This window comes from Ambystoma mexicanum, chromosome 7p (genome assembly GCF_040938575.1).
Source record: "Ambystoma mexicanum isolate Mex_15411 chromosome 7p, UKY_AmexF1_1, whole genome shotgun sequence".
Classification (NCBI taxonomy): domain Eukaryota; kingdom Metazoa; phylum Chordata; class Amphibia; order Caudata; family Ambystomatidae; genus Ambystoma; species Ambystoma mexicanum.
In genome coordinates, this window is record NC_090939.1 from 837,339,351 (window position 1) to 837,363,572 (window position 24,222).

Genomic DNA, 24,222 nt, shown 5'->3' on the forward strand with positions numbered 1-24,222 from the left:
ACTTGCTGACGTTCTATTCCGTCCAACCTCCAGATATCACCCGGTATACATGCATTGTCCCCTCCCGGAGTGGAGCTGCTTAGTTTGCTTATATTTAACACCAGCCTATGCAGTGAGAAGTAATCCCTTGCTTTCACTGTTAGTTTGAAAGCCCCTAGGTGTCATTTCTAAGATGGCGGTGTCATCTGCATACACAAACGGTCTATTAAACCCTGTTTAATTTATGCACGTCAGAACATATTTAAAGAAACATTCTGTCCGAATCAGATGGAAATAAAACGAAGGGCAATGGGTCAAGTGAGCAACCTGCCTCCATTCCTTTGTTACTGTAAATGGATAATATAGCTTACCGCCACATCTAACCACAGCTGTTAAATGACTGTAAACTAGGTGCATTAGCTTCTAGAGACCACATGAAAGACACAAAACTATTATATCCTCATACACAGAGGGAGGGGTCATTATCATGGGATATGGCCTGCCACCAAGTTCGCCAGGGCCATAAGCTAGAGAAGGGTCATTATCCCAAGCGATAATGACCACTCCACAGGACTAGCGCTATGAGCACGTAGTGGTAGTAGCAGTACATGTTTTGGTGGTGAAGCAAAATTGTAACTTTATTAGTAAATAGGCAAACTGAGTTATTAAATTAAATGTGGTTTTATTTTGTAGTGTTTAAATAACAATGCTGACTTGATAAATTTGGTATTTTGGTTAACTGCAATTGGTTAAACAGGAGTACGTTTAAAATGAGCATGCATTGTGCATCTTTTAAAAGTAGATAATTTACCTGTACCAAGTGAAATGATATTCCCTTGTTTTAGATTATTTCTCTGGTGTGTTAAATAGGATGTTGCAGCGAAAGAAAGGTCCTCCCAGAGAGAAGTGTCTTGTTAAAAGAAAACTTGCCTGGAAATTGCATGGTTGTTTTCCTGTCTGCTTTTGAAGTCAGAAAGTTCAGAATGCAGTCAATACCAGTAGTTATTGACTGCACTCTAAAAATTCTGATTGGTTGACAGAAGGTCAATACGATCTCCATGTGATAATAATTAGTAGCAGCAGATTATACTGATTCTGATATCAATCGCATTTTGAGCGCCATACAATTTCAAATCCAATTAGTGGCAGCTCTAAAAAGCTGCCTTGCTAAGGGAGATCTGAGGGGGCTGTAGCCCCGGGTCTTTAGGTTGTAGCCCGGATATAAGATCATTGGCTACAACCAAAAGGACTTGGTAGCCCCAATGCTCGACAGTCCCGACAGTAGCATAGCCCCAGATCTTTTCCAGACATAGCAACACCTGTGGTTGTAAGTGTAAAGCATCAGTTCTGAGAATGTTCGTTTTCTGCCATGAAGGCTTTTTAATTGGTTTACATTTTTATTTTATACTCCAACCATTCATTCTACAAAGGTGTGGAGCTGACCAGAAATTCAGAGTTGAAAATATTTCGGTTTAGTCTTGACATAGTGAAACAGTGTGGGGTTGGACGAGGGGCAGGGTGGGGGAGGTTACAAGGAAAGCTAGCCTAACTAATTGTTGGACATTAAGGGCCTGATTCATGGAAGTGTTTTATAATGGCGCAATCCCATAGGAAAATGTTCCATGAATCAGGCCCTAAAGGGACACTCATCAGAAAAGTCTCTTTTGTCCTCCTCTCCCCAGGGCCGGTGATGTTCCTTTAAATCTGGCAGCATTGATAGGATTTGATAGGAGAGGCGGGATCGAGGGCAGTCTATAAATGGAAGGCCCAAGCGTCAACAATCCTGCCTGACCAACATAGCACAGAGGGAGACAGACAGCTGTCATGGGGGATCAGGGGAGTTGTTGGGCACTCTGTTTCGGCTGCTGTCTTACCTGGCCTCGCTATGCTAACTCGATGCCGGAAACCAACATGACTCTGCTAAGTGGGCACTATGCTGTATTACCAAGACACACTGGAATGTCCCGATTCGGTGCTAACTAGTGGTAGCGCAGGGTTGCTCCTGCAATGTTGCATCCCCATAAGTGGTGTAGCCCCACCAGGTCCTCTTCTGAAGAACTGGAGACCGTCAAGAGCCACACTAACACATATGAGAAGTATAGCTCTCCACCACCTGCAATGGTGAAGACTTTGAGAGACCGTACCAAAACATCTGCAATGCAGGGGAGCATGCCCATATGACTGCTGTTTTTGCCATCATGCTGAGGCCAAGCCAATGCAAGGATAAGTTGTGGAGTGGCTGAGTACTGTATCGCTACGCTCTAGTGTGTGTGCTGAGATGTCAGCTTTTTAGTGGGCGAGTGATGGGGGAATTTGTTGTCACATTGTCACCTGCCCCTGGGACGAACACCCTCTGTCGTCTTGGTTGTTGTTTCCGTGCATCACCAGCATGCTTATACAGGAATACAATGCCTTATGCCTGAGATGAAGACCTGTTGCGCCCCCACCCAGACTAAAGGCCGGTCCTTGATTACGGTGATGGGGAAAGTGCATCAGGAGGCACCAGGACCCGTATGGGTGCTGTGCTCTATAAGATGCTTGTACGGGCTCAGGACGTCATATTTACAGACCAAACAAGGCAAATGAGAAAACCTCTAACAGAGGCTTGATAGTTAAAACTAGCTTGTGATTGGTTATGTCTTTCCACTTGTCTTTTCTCTACACTGGAGAAATTGTTCCCACTATTCAGGTTCCAGATATCACCAAGGAAACGATGCACAGTCAGTAATAAACTTCCTTTGCCTACCTGCTCTAAATGCTTGTAGCATATGAAGGCAAGGTTGGTACCAAGCAGGTCCCACCTCTCTCACACCAAATAGCTCCCAACTCTCCAAAATCAAAATATGCATGGCCATTGCTACCCCTACTCCTGAATTTAATTGAATGCTTGAGTCATGTGAGTACTAATGGTAGGCACATCTGCTGTCTTGCAGCTGGCAAACTGTAATGCTTTCAAGAAAATGAAGGACCCTTTTTTGATTTGTGTCAAAGTGTTGATGTGCACAGAGTTATTTCGGTGTTGTATCAAATAGTGGGATTGTGATGTTACAGTTATTTATTTGAAGTGGCGGTAGCTAGTCAGGGAGTGATGTCATTGGACCCCACCCTGAAGTGACATCACGGGAAGCGATGAAACATGACCTTTCACCCCTTCACATAGCATTTTTCCTAAGTACACTACCAAACATATGGTTACGATATCACTAATGTGATATATATTTCATACAGGAATGGATCACCATATGTATCGTTAATATCAGTGTGTATAGGCCCATATTTCTAAATTACTGTGAATGCAAGCAGACATCTAAGGCAAAATGATTCTGATGTATTATTATATAGCACTTATGCTTAAGCGTTTTATATAAAAATAACATACATACAATATCACCCAACCTGTGTTGGTACTCATTTATCAACCTCAGCAGGATGAAAGGCTGAGTTGGCCTTGCGTGGATTCAAACTTGCAACCTGCAGATCACGCACACATATGGTACCACTGATCGCTCAACCCACTGAGCTATCGTACCGGCTATAGCAAAATGAGCAATTACATGTCTGAATGTTCTCAAAGTCAGAAAGCAAATTCCACTCTGCAGTGGATACCATTAAACTGGTAACTGAGATTTACCATCCGGCCACTTCAACTGCTGGTCAGGTACAAATTGGCCACATGTCAAGTCTGCATGGATCTACTGTTCAGGTTTCAGAGGCAAAATAGGGAAAGCAGCGCACTCAGACTACATCCCATACCCTGGGCACTCGTTACCTCATACATGCAAACAAACATCCTGGACAGAATGCAAGGGAGATGGGAAAGATGGACACATTACAACAAAGCCTTAATTGTGGCACAATGAAATCAAGGGCCATTTGTTGTGCTATGATCAAACATTTCTACACTGTACGCAAGCTTTTAGGCACAAGGATTTTGTCAAGTGACCGAGGGTATCGAGATGGAATGTCGTGTGTCGTGTGATGATCTTAATAGAGGCAGCGGCAGAAAATCCATGCTATAACTGCAACTTGCAAAAAGTGAAATACATAGTCCAAAACGGATGCTTATTCTAATCTAAATGCTTTTTGGAAGTTTCTGTCTGCATTGTGAATTTGAGGTGTTTAAGAACAGACTAAATCAGTGATTCACCTCCTGAAGTGTGCCCAAAATAAACCTGTAATGAGTCTAGCAATTATTGTATAGAATTCCAGAAAGGCAAATTATTTTGTCAATCCTATTCTTTCTTATTTAGGGTCACTGCTCATAGTGTTACACTTGTGGAACCCCTTGTTTTAAAAAAAATGCCTGAACAAGAATCCCAGCCCTTCCAGAAACAAAGAGCCACATGGCACTGGCCACAGACAAGGAGCTTCCATTAAAAAGCAAGGGAGGCCACAGGAGTAGCAAGGGAGATCTCAGGGATCGCAGTTGCGACCCCTGGTAGCCCCCAAATGACATCCCTGTAGCTAGTATAATGTACAGAGGCATGTCTGAAAAAGTTTAACAGGTAGTGCAGGAGCACCTAGACCTTGAGTCAGTTCATAAAGTCTGCCCCGCTGATGGTTGCACCTCTGAGGGTGCCTGGGATCCTCCTTGGCCCTTCTTATAGGTCCCCCTGTGTGTGCGCTCTGCATGTGCCACCCACCCTGTGGTTGGCATACGTGCAGATGGTACCTCAAGGTTTTAATTGCCTAGCCCGTGCTTGCTAAATACAAAGCATATGTACCACCAAAAAGGAGTGCCTCAGTTTAGAGCACACTTGTAAGGGGCCTGCTGGCCCATTTTGCAGTAGAAATGTACTCCCCCTCAATGCACTGCAAAGGTCACTGATATATTAAACTGACCCGAGATATTGGGCCGGAGTTTTTGTTTTGTTTTCTAGAATAGTGGCCATTCTAAGTGCAATACTTATTTTGTATGTGAACAGTTTAATAAACTATAACACATTAAAAATAATACTCTACCTTAAAATCTGGTTCTCAATAATGCATCTTGCCCATTTTTACATAATTGCTTTACATCACATGCAGTAGGCAGCATAACAAAATAAAATGCCAGTCATTAGTCACAATTCCTAATTCGGATGGAAACTAATGTGGACATGATTCACTGAAACCTCAACTGGAGCCAATCGGGACATGGCCTGAGTATCTCAGATTTGCCCCTGCTACCTTGTACCCCATTCAGACACCCTGAAACTGAAGCAAATCTGGAATTATTTGGGCTTCTTTCAGATGCTCATGGGCAAATGCGATTCAAAAAGATACGCTTAAGAGCACCAGTGAGAGATGCTCCAGGTAGCTCTGGATTAAATCCAGTTTTCGGCCTTGCCAGTAGGAGCAGATCTGAGATGCCCAAGGATTCTCCTGCTTTAATCCAGTACATATATTTATGAATCGGGCACCTTAGGTTGAATGCTGCTATTCTAAGGGACTCATTATAAGTGGGCCGGTCTCATAAAAATTCCAGGAAAAATGACATTAATTCTGGCGCCGGCATTTTTTCCAGACCGGAATACTTCAAGTTTGCTGGTGGGGGCCATGGATTGCACAGCAGGCCTGACCTGCAAGGAGTTCTGGCCCCTACCAGGAAATAATTGCCAGAATCACCAGTACTACGGTGCTGGGAATTCCGGCAATCTCATCCCATGGAGTCCTATGGGAATGGGAATTTACTAGATCTCTGCTGGACGTAACATCCTGGTAATATCGGGATATCAGGCGGCAGAGAGAGTAAGGCAGGTTTGCCGGTATCCCACCAGAGTTACCAATGGGATAGCGGCAAACCTATAATGAGGGCCTACATCATTTCTTTAATGCGAGTAGACGATAAGGTGAAAATTCCCTTTCATCAGAAAAAACAAATTATTTTGACCTGGTTAAAAGGATTTACAGTCTGTTGATGAGACACAGATTACTGACACTAATGAAGTTGTTTTGTTTTTAATTTGCAGAATGAATACACGTATATGATGGGTGCTTGCATAATTGTCTTCAGGTTCTTCTCTATATGTGGGAAGCATGTAAGTATGATTAACCCAACATGTGAAAGAATTTTTTTTTTTTATAGTTCAGTTGGCCTAGATCCAATTTGGGATATTGATATTGATATTGATACTGATATTGATATTTTATTTCTATCGCGCTCATACACAAGTGTTTCAGAGCGCGGCAAGGGAAAGGGAACAGGGAAGAACAAAAAACAACGATCTTACTAGGCCCAGTGACATTGAGAACGTGCAAGTGCAGGGTAGAGGGGGAAGGTGGAGAAGTGCATGGAAGGGGGAACAAACGGAGAGTGCGGAGCGAGAAGGAAAAAACAAAAATAATAATAATTGTGACTATAGGAATGTCTTGCCGAATGGCCATCTCTTCTAGGAGTCTGCAACCTGCGGATATCCAGATGTTTTGGCCTTCGACTCTCATGATCCCCCACCATTGGCTTTGCTGGCTGGGACACAATGCAGTTGTAGTTCAAAGCATCTGGCGAGTTAAAGGTTGCAGAAAGCAACAACACTTTATTATTTGATGAAAAATTGCCATTAGAAGAACTTGGAGCAATCCTGTGTTGCATCATTCTTTCAAACTACAATATCAGAAATGCAGCCGGCAGATGCACCACTTTTCCTATGTAGAAGATGAGATGTCTTTTTATAAGTGATCTAAGTGCACAATTGAGTTTCTCCATTAAGGGCTTCTGTACATGATTTATAATGTTTGGTGCTATTATGACAAATTACTTTTATTTTGTATTTTTAGTCACTATTTTTCATGGGAAGTTTACTTAAATCATTTTTTATGAAATGTTTTTGATGATTTTTTTGACAAATGTTTTAACTTATCAACATCTGTCCTTTTGCTAAAATGGCTTTTTGAACCTCATCTATCTGAGGATGGCCACGTGATGCAGTTGAGATAGGAAGATATGTGTCTGCGTTCTCCTGCTCCTCATACTGCCTTAATGATTCTACACGTTTTGAAAGCCCACACAAAACCAGCTAAGTACCAGGGATGTCATTTCACCAAAATGCCTGGGGTAGCGGAAGTGACATTGCATGACCCTTGACCTCTCATGACATCCCAGGACGTGATGTCTTTTGACCCCACCCCCAAGTGACATCACAGGGAGTGATGGCACATGACCTTTCACCCCTTGACAAAACAGGAAGTGGCAACACATAGCATTGTTCCTCAGTACACTAAGAAAAATATGGTTACGATATAGCTGTAATATGATATACATTTCATACAAGAATGGATCACCATATGTAGCGTTAATATTTGTGTGTATAGGCCCATTTTACAAAATTACTGTGACTGTAAGCAGATGTTCAACACAACAACCTTGACTATTGTACATCACTTGGGCTTAACTGTAAACAGACAGAGCATCTCAAAGAGGCCTAAACCCAAAGCGCAGACATATAGTGCCTGCCAAGTGTCTCACCACAGACTGGAAACAGCAACTGATGAACACAAGTCCAACAAGAAGACAATCAAAGGCTGTCAGGGTGGGACTGGGACAAGAAATAGGCCCGTTCACCCAAAAAAAAGAGGCCCACCCCTTGCCTCAAAAAAAGTGGGCCACCCCTCGCCTCACGACCCTTGACCTCAGAAGGCATCACCCAAAGTGATGTCATTTGACCCCGCCCCAAAGTGATACCACAGGAAGCGATGAAGCACGACCTTTCACCCCTTTACAAAACAGGAGTGGCATCAAATGGCATTGTTCCTAAGTACACAAGTAAAAATATGGTTATGATTTCACTAATGTGATATACATTTCACACGAGAATGGATCACCATATGTATCATTAATATCTGTGTGTATAGATCCATATTGTCAAATTACTGTGAATGCAAGCAGACGTCCAAGGCCAAATGATAATGTTATTGTATAGCACTTACGCTTAAACTCTTTTTTTATAGAACAAATATGCATACAATATCTCCCAACCTGTGTTGGGACTCATTTATCAACCTAAGAAGGATGAAAGGCTTTTTGTAAAAAAAAAAATATATATATTATTTTTTCCATTTTTTTTTTTTCCAAACCGGCCAAGGTGTGGCCAGAAACTGGCCCCACACCCCCAGGGACGATTTCGGCCTGGCCACGGGCCGAAAGGCCGAGGGGCCAATCTGACCCTGAAGGCTGTACCACATCATGCTTTTACACTTGGACAATATGCCCAGTGATTTTCTTGTCAATAGTGCAGTTTGAACCATTGCACAGCAACCCACTCCCGCCAGTCACCCAGAGCCTGAATATCCCCCAACTATTTTCACCACGGGGACCCCACCATCCACTATGAGTTACTAAGGGCCCTTCGTTAACAGCTTTAAACGTCTGGCACCCACTCGAACCCTCCAACACCTTACATCTCCAATGCCTTGCTCCAACACCTTCATGTTTACACATTGCCACCCTCCGGCAACTTAAGTCGCCAGCATTCTCCAACACCTTCAACCTCAAGCAAACTAGCAACTTAAGGCTCCATTACCCTCCTTTAACACCCCAAAAGTGTGAGTCTCAATTACCCTCCTCAAACATCTCATATCTGCATTCAATGTATTTCAACTCTCTTACAACACATTAAGACTAAAACACTCTCACTCTCTACCAACATCTGTAAATCACTAGTACAACATCTTAAATCTCCCGTGCCAGCCTCCATAGCATTGAGCCTCAAACACACACCTCAAACCCAGAGCTGTGCCAGTGGTTATGAATTATTTTAAACCTTCCAGCCATCACCTTTCTGTTTTGCTTATTTGGTAAGTAACCCACAGTTTTGGTTTTGTAAATGGGAGATAGAGGGGAAGGATGAGTTGCAGGTCACAGTAATAGCGTGTTTTTTTTGTACTTTAAAATGTAAACAGCAGCAGCAGCTCCATGACATCACTCCTAGAAAAGGACCAATGTTATTATTTTCTTTTATCCTTTATATGTTGCTTAATACCAGTCTCTTCCAGCTTCTAAACACTGGAACAGGAATTGAAACCATGTTGCACTGCTTCCTTTAATTCTCAAATCAAGTGCGCTGCCCCTGAGCTAACCTTACACTGAGGCACACCCATCTCATCACAGGCCCAGTGGCTCACTGGATGTGCAAAGCAGACAACGAGAAACACTGATGAGATTTGTGTTCATGCTGTGCTGTCACTGAGTACTGCGGGCTGCACTTACCCATTCTCAGCTAGCTAGACCTAGCCCCCATACACTTCCTGTTGCTACAGTACTAGGTATGAGCTGCACAGACAGCCCCACATCTGATCCCAACCATTCAGGCATTCTTCACTAATGAACTGCCAACCTGTTAGTGATGGCGGCTTCATGGTTTTTCCTGCATCCCTGTTATTTCTCCCGCTAACGAGATCTAGATTCCTGGTGAAAAAAGCTGTGGCGCATTTAGCTGCATTTACAACTGCCTTTTCAAGGTGCTGCACAGATATCTGCTCTTGGCACTGCCTCTTTGTCTAGTGGCCCAGGTGTCGCAAGGACAATACTAGGGGTAGAAGAGGGGGAACCAGGCATAGCAGCTCTTACCCCTTGCAAACCCCAAATGACATCCCTGTGAAGTACACTGGGCAACACTCCTCTGTACATCTACTGAAATTAAAAGATGCTAAAGTGAATAAAAAGCACGGGAATGGATGAATACACCTCATTCAGAACGGTAGCTGCATAGTGACCCGCCATGGCAGACATCAATGCAGACAACTTGAGGAGAGCAAGTTAGAGATACCCTCAATACCCAGAGCAGTGCTTAAAGAGGTGATAGAAGAAGGTCATATGTTGGTGTTTAATAGAAATGGCATAGATGTCCCTTTTGACCTCATGCACCATTACATTGATGACATAGCTCCCAGGGTCATGGAGGCTTAGTTGTGAGTTGTGGATATCGAAGAGCAGATGGTGGTGCAGGAAGAGCAGGTGCCAGGGCTGACCCCAGCGCTCGTGGCAGTTGAGCCACAAGTGTGGGACCAAGAGGCAAGAGGGCCCCTGAATCCTGGAGTCCTCATGTGGGGTCTCATAGCTTGAGATGTTGCTCTGATTCCATCTTCCAGGAATCTTGGTTTTAAATGTACCTTTAAATAATCAGAGTCAGTGGGCATAGTAACATGAAATGCATAACATTTTCCACCTGGGTCTTGCAAAAGGAGCATTTGCCAGAGTTGGAGGGATTGCATGTATGCATCAACTCAGCAAGCAGTAGTGTGCCTATTCTAAATTTAATGTACAATGTAGGCAGAAATGTTGGCTTGGAAGGTCCAGGTACCACTCGTAGCCTGATATATGTTTCCTTTCCCAATATATTCTGGTGGTCGTGGAGTTGTTAATTCTGGCAAGTAAGTTGTCCTCAGGCATTATATGAAGGACCTCCTTTACAAGGTTACATGTGATCTTATCAAAGCGAAAATAACGAATACAAACTCATTAATGAAATAATGACCAAATACATGGATCATTACAGATAGTTGCCAGTTAGCTTGAATAAAGAACCCAAAATGGAAGCAGATTCGTTAACATGGAAGGTCAATGTCATAAACCATTGACAGACTGATTGCACAGGCAATATCGGGAGAAAAAACCGAAATTCACTGAAAAAAGTACAGAGATTCAGCAAGTAGATTAAAAGACTGCATACTTAATTTCGAAAAATGAGAACCAATGTCTTATCTACGGAGTGTTGCCTTTATCTTAAAGTACTAAAACAAAGATAAGCCCAAAACACAACCTCAAACTAAATAAATTATACCATTCACTGAAAAAAACAACAAATGTGATAATAAAAATGACTTACCAATGTAGACTTGCGGGCTGGCCAAATTCATTGTAAATAGTTAATCGATGCCATTCCAAATCCCAAGAAATGTCCATAAACCCAAAAAAAGTTGAGAACCCAAAAAAAACAGAAAATCCAAAAAATCCAAGAGGAAAAATCCATTGAAATCCCCCCAAAAAGAGTACAATTCCAGGAAAGTCCACCAGCAAAACCAAACGCATCTAAAGTAATGAAGGAAACACTGTGAAGAAATCCAATTCGAAGCGGTGCCCGATCCCCCCAAAATGCCCAAAGTCCACGAGAGAAGCCCAAAAAATACACCAAAAAATAATCCATAGGCATCCAAAAAAGAAAAAGACATTAAAACTCGAGGAAAGTCCTGCAGCACCTCCAATCGCATCCAAAGAACAAGAAAATGGCGGATAACAACTTCCGTTTATATCACAATGAAAAAACCCATATACGCGAGCGACACCAAATGGACAAAAATAAAATTACAGCTTAAGTTCATATTTCAGAAAGTTACATTATATAATTATTTAAAGACAATGCATAATTCGAAATGTAATAATATCATATCGAATTAGTTATTTTTACATAAGTTATTAAAGAAATTCAATAAATATTATTTGTTATTATTGTGTTCGTTATTTTTTCTTTCGATATAATCACTGCATACCCCTTTACAAGCTTTTTTTGCCATGTTGTTAATTGAATCTGTACTACTCCAGAAATCTCTGTGTCCGATGCTACCAGGGGTTCTTTGATATACGAGCACTACACTGATGCTGAGTTACCATTCTCCGTTAACAAGTGGCTAATTGTTTCTCTAAATTTCTCAAGTTTAACGGATGTCCATATTCTTACACAATAGGCCAGAGATTGGTATCTCATCAGTCGATCTATGGCCTGCATATCGACTTCCGTATCGAGTGGGATATTATGAGAGCTACTTGGCAGCACCAAGATAGTTTTTAGAAACCTATTTTCGATAGTTGAAAGGGTGTTGCAATTCTTACAGCCCCATAGCTCTGCACCACATATTGCCCCCTGTCTAGCTTGTAAGCTATAAGCCTCAATGGACACCCTTACTGCCCCATTGCCATATTCCTTTGTGGACGTGACTATTGTCCCACTGTATCTTGATAGTACACTTTCTGCTTTTTCTATATGGGTCTTCCAGGAACACTTATTTCGGTTGTATACGAATTGATCGTTTTACAACTGCTCGAAAGACAATTGACCTTTTCACAATTGACCGAATTGTGAAGGTCAATTGTACCATATATGTGGGGGGAAACCCCCCACAACCCCCCACCCAACGCCAAACCCCCCAAAACCCATATACATATATATATATGTATATATAACCAAACCGATATATATATATATATATATATATTCGGTCAATTGTGAAAAGGTCAATTGTGACCCTTTAAATTCAGTCAATTGTTCATTCGAACAATTGTAAACGACCAATTTGGGTAATACCCTTATTTCTGATCCTCAATCAAAGATAGTCATACCTCGCTCATCACTTGTTCAACAGCTTCGTCTCTGATTTTTAAAGACAATTTGGGCTTCTTCTTTCTTTTTCTCATAAGAACCATGGTTGGTTTTCTTAGCATTTTCTCTTAGGCCGTTATCATGGCAGAACTCCTTGAATATTTTAAACTGGGTTCCAAGCTCATTAGGTGTCAGAGACATAAGGGCAGCATTGTTCCGCAAACAATAATATTGAAAATGTTTCTGTGCCTAAGGATGGTTCATTCGATGGAGTGGACAAAATTTTATGAATTTCCTTATTGCTGTTGGCGAGCAGGTGCAAGTGTATCTAAGTCACGTGGCCCTGCAACCCTGTCAATCACTGCTAAACTGTTGGTGCCTTCCTGTTTTGCTACCCCTTTTCCCTACTTCAGCATCCCTCCAGTCTCTCTTCCTTTGTAGTTGGTGAGCAGGTTCAAGTGCATCTAGGTCCCATGGCCTAAGCTCCACCCACCTGTCAATCACTGCTAAACAGTTGGTGCCTTCCTGTTTTTCGTCCTTTTCCCTACTTAAGCAGCCTTCCAGCCTCTTTTCGTTTGCAGTTGGTGAGCAGGTGCAAGTGGATATAGGTCATGTGGCCTAAGCCACACCCATCTGTCAATCACTGCTAAACTGTTGGTGCCTTTCTGTTTGGCCACCCTTTTCCCTACTAAGCAGCTCTCCAGCCTATTTTCTTTTTAAGTTGGTGAGCAGGTGCAAGTGGATCTAGGTCACGTAGCCCAAGCTCCACCCACCTTCTTAGCCCTGCCTCTTCCTTTCTGCTCTTAGATCAAGGGCATCTCTCAGCTGGGCATCCGTAGTGAAGGGCAATTCCTGTTCAGTCCTGTTTGGACCGGGAGGACCCAGGGCTCAAACCCCTGATCAGACAACAGGTAAGCATGCACCGACATGTGTTTTCTCCCTCTGTCCCCACAGAATATCCCTACCATCACCAGGCAAAGCCAACGTCAACAACATCACCCGTCCTCTAAAGCATGGACACCACAATGCAGCAACCCCATCCACATCAGCCCCAAGTCCATCAGCACCCCCTCACCGTCCACAGCACGAAAGTTGATGCTCATCAATGTCCGCTCAGCTATCATCCATGCAGCAGACATTGCCGGCCTCATCACTACACACAACCTTGATGCCATCTCCATCACCAACACCTGGCTGAAACCCTGCTCCCTCCACATTCTAAATATCCTTGTCCCATACAGCTACAGCATCCAACACAGTGACCGGCTGAACAAGACAGGCAAAGGCCTCGCAGTCATCTGCAATTCCTCTTGGCCCTGCACCAGACTTGACATCGACAACGTTGGCTCCTTCGAAGTCCTCTCCTGCCATTTACCCACTCTCCCCAACGTATAAAGTCAACTTCCATCTCATCTATAGACCACCCAAACCCAACATCACCTTCATCAGAGACTTCAGAGATCTGGTCACCACCATGTCCCTCACACAGGCCAACAACATCTTCCTAGGCAACTTCAACCTCCCAGGCAACAAGGCCACCAAACTGATGAAGGAGGCTCTCGTCAGCTTTCTCGACACCCTCAGCTTCACACAGCACACAAAAGAACAACCTTTCAAGGTTGTTTCTAGGTCAAGAACAACCTTGACCTAATCATCATGGCACTGCCTTGCCTTAAATACAGCTCTCCTCTGCCGCATGACTGGTCTTACGACATAGCCATGCTTTTCAACATCCTTCACACCACCCAGTCAAGCACTCCCAGCAGAAACCTATGAGACAAACCTTCAGGCCATTCAAGAATTTCCTAGAGGAAGCCCTCAAAGATGACCTTGCCAACCTCACATGGACTGAACAACCCCAACGGAACTGCGACTCTCTACTGGAATCACTCACCGTCACCCTCTCAGCCTCCATCAACCAACACATGCCTCTGAAACAACGCACCTGCAAACCGAAACTGTCAGCACCATGGTACACGCAAGAACTCAACCTCAGCAAAGGAGTAATCAGTAAGCAGGAGAAAACCTGATGCTCCTCAAAGAACTCTGACCAAACCGCGTACAACTAACAAACACAGCCAAGGCCTCCCACTATCAGAACACCATAGCAGAAGCTGACAACAAATGCAGAGCCCTCTTCAAAGTGGTCAAGCACTCCATCAACCCGCTACCCGACATTGCCATACCAGATTCCATCCACCGCCATCAGCACCTTTTTCATCAACAAAATCAGCTAGATTCGGCAGTACATAAACACCAGCTTTGCATCTACAGAGTCATCTCACGTCCCTCCTTGTGAAATCTCCACACCCTGAACAACATTCAAGGCACCCTCTTCAGAGGACCTGGTAGAAACGGTGGACGCCCTCAAAGCCACATCATATACAGAGGACATCCTCCCAGCATCCGTACTGAAGACCCTAGCTGCAGAAGCTTGCCTTCCCTACCTGGAGATCATCAACAGCTCCCTAAATTAAGGCACCTTCAGATTGACCATAAAGACAGGAGGAATCCTCCCTCTACTAAAGAAACCCACTCTAGATCCCGACAACCTAGATAACTATTGCCACATCACCCATCTTCCCTTTGTAGGTAAGATCATTGAAAAAGTGATAGCTGTGCAACTGCAGCAACACATTGACACCATCAATCTCCTCCAAACGGCAACCATACAGGTGGTCAACAACGCCATCAACATCCTTGATGATACCCACCCGTGCCTAGTGGTTCTTCTCGGCCTCTCGGCTGCTTTCAACACAGCAGACCACCTGGTGCTCACTGCCACCCTTCATCATTGTATGGAGATCAGCGACCTTGTCCTTTGCTGGTTCAAGTACTAACTCGCCAACCGTAAGCAGTTTGTTCAGATAGACCCATCTAGATCGCCATTGCTACCTGTCACCTGTGGAGTCCAGCAGGGTTCATCCTCTTCCCAGTGATCTTAAATCTATACATGGAGCCGCTGGGAGCCCTCCTAGCCACACACAACATCCACATTCACCAATACACTGACGACACACAGCTTTACTGCAATATCGACTCCATCATGGACATACACAGGCCTCAAAACATGCCTCTCCCTGATCCAGACTTGGATGTCCAGTGCATATTTGAAGCTCAACACCAACAAGACCGAATTCCTACTCCTCACCAACAACACCGAACACCCAGACATACAGACCTGAATATCAACCATGAACCCTGAAGGCTTCACACCCGTGCTCACCTCCTGCGACAAGTCCCTTGGGTTCCACATCGACAAACACCCCTCCTTCAAGACACACATAGCCACGAAAGCTCAGACAGCTTGATATTAGCTCTGCCTCCTGCGAAAATTCAAGCCCTTCCTCCCTCTGGACAGATCCACCATTTAAGCACTACTCCTACCCCACCTGGATGGGGGCAATGCCCTCCTCGAATGCCTCCCGTCATCCTCCCTTGCACCCCTGAGAAGTGTCGTACATACAGTGGAACTCCTCATCAAGGGACTGCGCAGATATGTGCACATCACCCCGGCCCTCATTGATCTTCACTGGCTCCCACTGCACGGATGAATCACCTTCAAGTCATACTACATCATCTATAAGGCAGTCATCCTCAAGTCACCCAGTTACCTTGTGGAGAAACTCAGCATCCCTTGCAGTCAACGCACCACCAGAATACAGGACAGGTGCAGACTTGAAATCCGCTGCTGAAAAAAAGAAAGGACCAGATGGCCTCAACACCTAGGCCATCATGTCATGCCTCACGCCACCTGACACACTAAACTCTGTCCACCCCGCTCCTCTCCACCACCCTGACCAGCTGTATCCCTCCTCTGTGCCCCTCTGTAACCTACCCCACCCGGCTGTATATCGGGAGGATAGTGCATGGGCAACGCACTGACTTTGGAAGTAAGACGACGTAGAGCAACACAGGTTCGATGCCCGCGTCCGCGCTTAGAAACCTCTAGGTATTAAGCGTGTTATAAATAACCAATTATTAAATGATAAATTATCTGTTGTGTTGTTACCTCTCATATGCGCTCCATGATGCAGCTGTACTGTTGTGTGCTCTGTTGTGTATCTGTATTGTTGTAAACCTCTGTAAAGTGCTATTGCTTCTCGAAGCTAGGTCCGCACGCAATACATACTATAATAATAATAATAATGTATATACAAAATAGATTGGGCGCTAGCACACACCCTTGGCGGATGCCTTTCTGTATCTTTAAAGATCGAGTTACCGCCCCATTTAGACTCCATCTTACTGTAGCTTCATTGTCGTTATACAAAACCTGGAGTGCAGAAAGCAAATCAAGGGGAATTCCGGCATCAATAAGGAACCGCCACAGTTTTACATGGGGCACACAATCAAAGGTTTATATAGGACAGGATAACCACCTCATTTGAGGCATCAGGATTCCCTTAGATTTCTAGTAGGGAAGGTATCAGGTCAATGCTTATACTCAGTAGTACTATCTCTTCATTGATGGACTCCCACTTGATGGTCCGCCTGGCCTGGCCTTCTACACATACTAGGGTATGATCTTCACCTGCCCCAATAGGAGGTCATTGAACCATACCTTGAGCTTAGGTTAATGATAGAGGTCAAAGGTCACTTTCGTACATTTCTTTCACCTCTATTCTTTCAACAGATTGTCTATGTAAGTCTATGAACATGATGTAAATGTTCATTTTTCTAATGACCACATACTTTTCTATGAGCAGAAATTGATCAATAGTGCTTATGCCAACATGGAAGCCGGCCTGTAGATGGTTACTATGGCCTGTGTCTAGCAAAGATTTTCCCACCAGCATCTAATAACGAGATTGAGTGATAATGGCCCTCATTACGACCCAGGCGTTGGACCATGGTGCTAATAGCACCATGGTCCATGCCGGTAACTTACCGACTTCGCCACGGCGGAATGGGATATTACCGCCCCATTCCGAGGTTGGCGGGGCGGTAATTCCCCATGCCGCCATGGCCCTTCCCCATTCCCATTTTTGCCCCATAGGGCTCAATGGGACTGGGGAAGGCGCTAATTACGGCACCATAAATTACGGTGCCATAATTAGCTCCTAGGTCCCTTTGCGGGTTGGTTTTTTAACGCCTGCTAAAAGCAGGCGTTAAAGTGCCACCCGCAAAGGGACCTCGTAATCAGGCGTTAAGGGTTCAACGGTGCTGCCACCTTTTACGGCGCCGTTAACCCCTTAACGCCTGGGTTGTAATGAGGGCCAATGACTGGGATCCTCTCTGCCCCCCTTCTTGTACAGAGAGATTATCTGTGCTCTTGTCTAGGATATAGGGACTATGATTGCTGCCAATACTGCATTGTATAATCTTCTAATTTATGATGCCCATAGGCCAGATTCAGACTTAAACAAGTCCATTGCTATTTTGTCAGGGCCAAGGGCCTTCTGATTTTTCTGTGGCATGATAGCCCTGCTGACTTCTTTTACCATAAAAGGAAGGAGTAGCATGCAACCGCAGGATAGATACCTCCTCTTTAAAATCTCTAGTCTCAGAGTAGAGTTTACTGAAGTCTTCAAACCATCTTCCCTGAGTGATATTACCCCGGACTTTTAAAATGATCTTTCACTAGACATGTGCCCACCAGTCTCCAGAACGTTCCTGTATCTCTATTTTGTATGGCAATAAGCATAGTGGCCCAGGCAGTAGTGGGAAACTCCTCCTTTTAAACCTTCACCATTTCTTTATTTATAGCTTGTGCATTATGAAGGACCATTGTGTCAAGGGTAGCTACATTCTAATTAGTAGATGACGCTTGGCTGCTCGACACTGATCGTCTTACCACTGGGTCATGCTTGTTGTCCTCTTCTGGAAAATCTTACTAGTTTTCATTAAGTGTGGCCAAATGTTGTCCTTAGTGTTTATCTATGTCAGGATAATTGCCTCATTTGAGGCATCAGGATTCCCGTAAATTTCTAGTCGGGAAGGTATCAGGTCACTGCTTAGACTGGGTAGTACTATCTCTTCATTGATGGCCTCCCACTTGCTGGTCCGCCTGGCCTGCAACCCATACTAGGGTACAATCTTCGCCTGCCCCATTAGGAGGTTGTCTAACCATACCTTAGCTAAGGATAATGGTAGAGGTCGATGGTCACTTTCAGACATTTCTGTCACCTCTAATCCTTAAACTGAACCCAACTTCTCCAAGCTAATTAATATATAATCTATGTGGCTTGAGCGTACGCCACTAGTAAAGGTTCGTTTGGCGGGGCGGACTCCATTAACCCTTCCAGTGCAAGCTCTGAGGCTGAGCGTGGCAAATAAGATAGCAATTTCTAGTGTGTTCTCATTAAGCCTTTTAGCCCTTCCTCATCGCATATTCACATCATTAATTCAAGAGGCTCAACTCGTAAATTAAGATCCTCTGCTATTATTATTTTGGATTCTGCATGATGGCTAGTCCTCCATGCCTCGTCCCTTTCCTTTAATAGGTTGAGAATCAATAAACCCATTCGCTGTTTGCTGCCTCATATAGAAATTAAACCATTGTAGGTACTGAAGGCTTTCAAATTTTATTAGCAAATCCCTACAATCGTTATCTTTGACTTCAATTGCCACATTAAGGGTTGCGTGTTGTTGTTTTTTCATATGACACATAACCCTGTATGCTTATTGCTGAAGTAGCCGAGGTCTCCTGGAGACATACTATTTGATGCGATCTGAGGAATTCAATCCACTCATCGTAGCACATATTTTTTATTATTTTGGAAGGAGTGAGTCAGAAATGCACTGGATCTCCATGTAGGATAAAAGCCTGTGATTTTCTGAGAGGAAGTGTTGCAGTCTTGATCACAAGCGAAGAGGCATGCTATTTACATTTATAATGCCTTACTCTGCTATATTACGAAGGAATGGGCAGATGGTGTTTCCATGTTGAGTTCACCCAGCTACTCACTAGAGGTAGTCAGTGCACATCAGATCATTACTATACAGATCCCCAGTGCATAGGGATATCTGGTGTCAACTAAATATCTATTTTGGAAATTGCATCTATTTGAGAAGAACCGCAGTTTTACCCTCTCAAGCCACACTACTTTTGGACCACTTCTAGAGTATACCATTAATGGAACCTACAGCCACAGGGGGAATGTGGCGTGTGACACATTGGGCCTCATTATAAGTTCCCCAGTCCGGTAGTAGCGGCGCCGGTCAGCTACTGGCGCTGTTATTAGCGGACTGGCAAACAATGAGTTCTGCTCGTGGGTTCCTTTACGCCCGCCCGGTCTGAGCTGGCGGGCGTACCGGCACCCGCGAGCAGAGCATGTCGGATGCACCGGTACCTTTCACGAATGGTGCCGGTGCATCCGACCTCCCCATTCCCATTGAGCCCTATGGGGGTCAATGGGAATGGGGAGTAATTATTACTGGCACCCGGCAATGGGGATGTACCGGGTCCGGCAGGGCTGGAATGCCCCGGTACATCCCCATTGGCAGGTGCTGCTAAAAAAATGACTCTGGCGGCAGCCGTGGCGGTAATAACGCCCATTGTCATTAGATGACACCTTTATAAGGACGTTGTGGGGTTCATTCGTTTGGGGACAAGCCTCAGTGAAATGAGGGGCCCTTTGTAACTTTATGAATCAGTTAATGATTGGGCACAAAGAGGATGCACATGCTCCTTACTGGGGGAGTGGTTAGCAACCTGGAAGGGGAGACTCCTGCTCCTGAACTGAGTTGCTGGACCACCACGTTATGCTAAGTGATGTAAGATAGCTGGTAAAATAGCTCAGCGGGTTGAGCACTTGCTACTGCGATCTGAGTGTGATCTGCAGGTTCGTGTACCGGTAAGACCAACGCAGCCTTTCATCCTTCCGAGGTTGATAAATGAGTACCAATTTTGGTTGGGTGATATTGTATGTAAATATGTGCTCTGTAAAGCGCTTTGGATTAAGGCGCTATATAAATAACACATCATTATCATTATGTACACGCTACCTGGGAACAGACTTCGACAACCCCGAGGATCCGGCAAGAATTCATACTCCACCTGGGAGGCTGGGTGTTGTACATGTTCAGTGACACTGCATGGGAAAATATCTATTTAGAGACAGCAACAGAAGTGAGTCACACTGGTGCCATATGCTGGGTATACATCAATCAGTTGTTTATGTCAACAGCATAGTAAGAGTTAGGGAACTAACACAAGAGCATTTCTGATGTGCATTTGAGCACATCTTTGTGAATAACATGTGAACGTGCGCATCTCAACAATGCTCCAGGCAGATTTGCTGCAGCTTTCGGCTTTGTGAATATGGCATAAGGTAGCCAGAGCAAATCTGAGATGGCATGGGCTTCTTCTGATTTTCTCTACTGCATATATATTTAAATCAAGCCCTTAATTCATAGCAAATCTGTAGATTCCTTGAACAAGTTTGAGATGGTCATGTGCAAATGCGATCACAAAGATATGCAGAACTTCTTCATTAATCACGTATAAGGTAGGAGGAGAAAATCGGTGATACTCAGGCAATCTGCTTGTTCGTTTCAGTGCAACCCTCTAAAAAACAGGTCCATTTCACACTTGGTCACATGTGCAAATTGTGCCCGGTATGTTTTCCTCCTATAATCTGCAATTTGCTCCTACTTTATACTTTATTCAGAAAGTCTACAACTGGAGCAAATCAGGAGCTGATTGGAGTATCTTTGAGATGCTCATGTGCAAATGCAATCTACAAAGATATGCTGAGGGCAGCTCCATGTTTGTTCTGGTTTTAGGCTGTGTGAATCGAGATTGAGGCAGAAGAAGCAAACCTGAGATGCTCAGAGGAATTTCAGATTTGCTCCTGTTAGTGAAAAGTTTTGCGAATCGAATCTGCAGTGTTTACATATTTTCAAATGCAAAATGTCGTGACCCTCTCTCTAGCAGAACGTTCTTAATTACATGAGATGCTTTTTATTCAGGTGACACTGAAGATGCTTCTCCTGACAGTCGTTGTCAGCATGTACAAGAGCTTTTTCATCATCGTGGGCATGTTCCTGCTGTTGCTGTGTTATGCTTTTGCTGGAGTCGTTTTGTTCGGCACAGTCAAATATGGAGAAAACATTAACAGGTACAAAATTAGTTCTCTGATTTATTTTGACAAGCAAGTAAATATCAAGCTTTTGATGATTGCACCTGTTTCCCTGCTTTCAAAAACAAAAAATGTAATGGAGATGATATTATCATTTGAAGAAGACATATTCTCAGAGATATGCTAATAAAAAACAGATCAGGTGTAAATCTCTATTCATTGTTATTGTCATTCTTTTGGGGTGCAAGGACATCAATCTTTTAATCCAGTATATTTATTTTACTTATTTATTTATTTATGTTTAATGCGCCGGTAACTCGCAAGCATCGGGCGCAGAGATATATTCACGTTGGACAACAACCACGTCACTCAACATACACACAGGACACTTGGTATTACCAAACATCAAAACAGGATAGCGTAACAACCTTTTTTTTGTTGTAATTTTGATTTTTGAATCCAGCATACCTCTTTTTGTTGTAATCTCAGTGGTAGGTAACCCCCTGTTTTAGGGACCGTTACCACCTATACTATAATAAATATCAACTCTGCTACTGTGTGTTTGTGGTATGCAAAAATATGATGCTACTGAAAATGTCTAATTCTTTATCCTGATATTTGATTTATGTTCTGTTCACCTCCATTTTACTTTTCTGGATGTTAGACCCACATCAAAAATGAGCATGAGCATTGCACCCTGTCAATCACATTGTTCGATTCACATGTAGCATGATGTGCGTATCAAATATTTTGTCTAGTGTTCGGCTGATGGATACTTTCACCTTTAATTATTTTATTGCAGTCTTGACATTTATAGTAAAATAATGTACGACATGTCGATTGTTTTTGTATTTTATCATGTTTGATGTCAAATCCTGCTCTATTTAAAATGTTCTGTTTATTGAGATCAGCAAATGTAGGATGTTAGTTGAGTAACTTATACATGAATTCATCATATCGAAAAATTGTCAAGTTTTTGCAATGATTGCATTAATGCATGTACTTTCTCTTGAGCATGTTGAGACATATTCTACAATATGTAACTGTTTTGCTTTCTTTTTATGTAGTGAAGTGGGAGAATAGAACAAAAGGCTCCCACCAATCCCCTCACACCCCTGGCCTAGAGGATCACGGCCCAGGCACCCGCCACGAGAGGAGTTTGCCCATCTACCAGACGACCAAATACCCTGGTACAGGAACATACGGATGTGCCCACCCGCCTGCCCACCAGCCTGCCCTGACCATGCCGACACCTGCGGCATGGATGAACTCGACTGAACCATTCAACACTAAATCAACACATCGTTAGAGATGCCATGACGACCTAGCCAACAGTCAGCACACCCGTGCAAACATGCACACTGGACACCCCCACACCAATCCACACGAAGAACATATTCAGTGCTATGACGTAGGTGACGGACAGACCCACTGACGCGCATCTTTATTATTTTTCACATAGGCTTTTCAAAATGCAGAAACGCAAGACGCACAATGAACTCATTTAAAATGCTTGCTCACGCTTCTCCTAAATCCATGCATTGCCATGAGAAATATAACGAAGACATGATACTGGGGATAAAGCAATATGATACCATAACCTAAAGCGCCGTGCATCAAACGTTTCCACCTATGTATCAGGCCCAAGTAGGCCGCAAGTGAGGGCTTCCATGAACATTGAATGAGCAAGAGTACAGTTGCTGACCCTGCAGAATGAGCCCGGCGAGAGCAGACAGTCAAGGGCACAATGTTGCAAACTCGCATGCCGCAAGCCGATGCCAAGGTCACACCTGCAAATTAAGCCAGGCACACAGTGGAAAATGCAATATTAATTGTGCAGAATTCTGCCTCAACCACGGTCTCACCTCACGTGACCAAGCCGAACCTGACAGGGTGCCAGGCCCAGGAGGAGGGAGGCGCCTGGATCCCACGTTTCAAGACACAGGCAGATACAATTAAGCGACTCAATGGACATCTTCGGCGATGGGAGTAGTCTGCCTTCCAGCATATGAATAAATCCTCACATTGTCTGCACATACCCATAGTGATACATTGTTGCAAATGGCAGGTGCACCGCAAGCTGGGAACAGCGATGGTCCCAGACTGGGGGGCTCGCGAGTGGACCAATCAGAACATGGGGCTCTTATCACTGACGCCATTAACATTAGCCAATCCTCAGGGGTCTCATGTAACAATTTTCATGTATCAAATTGAAGGGACAACCCAGGTATACCACCTGACTGACCCTCAACCACTAATAACGCTCTCTATACGTATGCTATACTAACCCTACCACTCGAGGAACCAATCCAGAGTGGCGATAGGTTTTTTGCTAACTTTCCCAGGTGATGCAAGTAGCGCGTCATACTAAGGTAAAAAGGGCCTGCGAGCCCCACGATTTTGAGAGAGTGTCAGGACGGACGTTTGCGATCCTTGACCCATCCCTGCCGTTTTGTTTAATAAACAGCAGAACCACCTTGCTTCTTGCGTGTGTCTCATACTCATTCTTTTGGGATATACGGGAGGAGTTGGGGCCTCCCTGCCCGGAGGTCCGCGGACGGCCCAGCCGACCCCGGGAGAATTTTGCCCCCGACAAGTTGGAGGCACTGCTGAGATCTGTTTGAGGTCTGCTTTTATTTTATTTTTCCGAGTACTCCTGTTGCGAGGAGGCCCGGCGGCGCGGCCCCCTCTGCCGCTGCCCCCTTTTGAGGACTACAGGACCATCGCGGAACTGCAAGAAGACCGGACAGCGCAATCCGGATATTGGCCTTCGGGAGCCGGTTGAGAAGTATCCCGCCCGCGGTTGGCGAGTGTCCAGAAGTGGTCCAGACGAGGGGAGGTGGCGAGCCGCTTGGAGGGGTGCACGCAGTCGAGCGGCCCCGCATCAAGAGAACTTGGTGAGTATGCCACGCACAACAAGCAATGTG

At 44.3% G+C, this 24,222-nt stretch overlaps 1 protein-coding gene and 1 long non-coding RNA gene across 4 annotated transcripts in view; one reads left to right on the top strand and one right to left on the bottom strand.

The window, feature by feature from the left end:
* NALCN (sodium leak channel, non-selective) overlaps positions 1-24,222 on the top strand; it is a 3,431,684-nt gene that overhangs the window by 3,275,914 nt on the left and 131,548 nt on the right. For both annotated transcript variants that reach the window (XM_069637002.1, XM_069637001.1), the window contains 2 exons: positions 5,931-5,999; positions 21,186-21,334. In XM_069637002.1, the coding sequence (XP_069493103.1) occupies positions 5,931-5,999; positions 21,186-21,334 (218 nt within the window). The remainder of the gene's footprint in view (positions 1-5,930; positions 6,000-21,185; positions 21,335-24,222) is intronic.
* The window catches only part of LOC138526356 (uncharacterized), a 189,908-nt gene that overhangs the window by 75,643 nt on the left and 90,043 nt on the right, over positions 1-24,222 (bottom strand). The gene's annotated exons all lie outside the window — the stretch shown is intronic.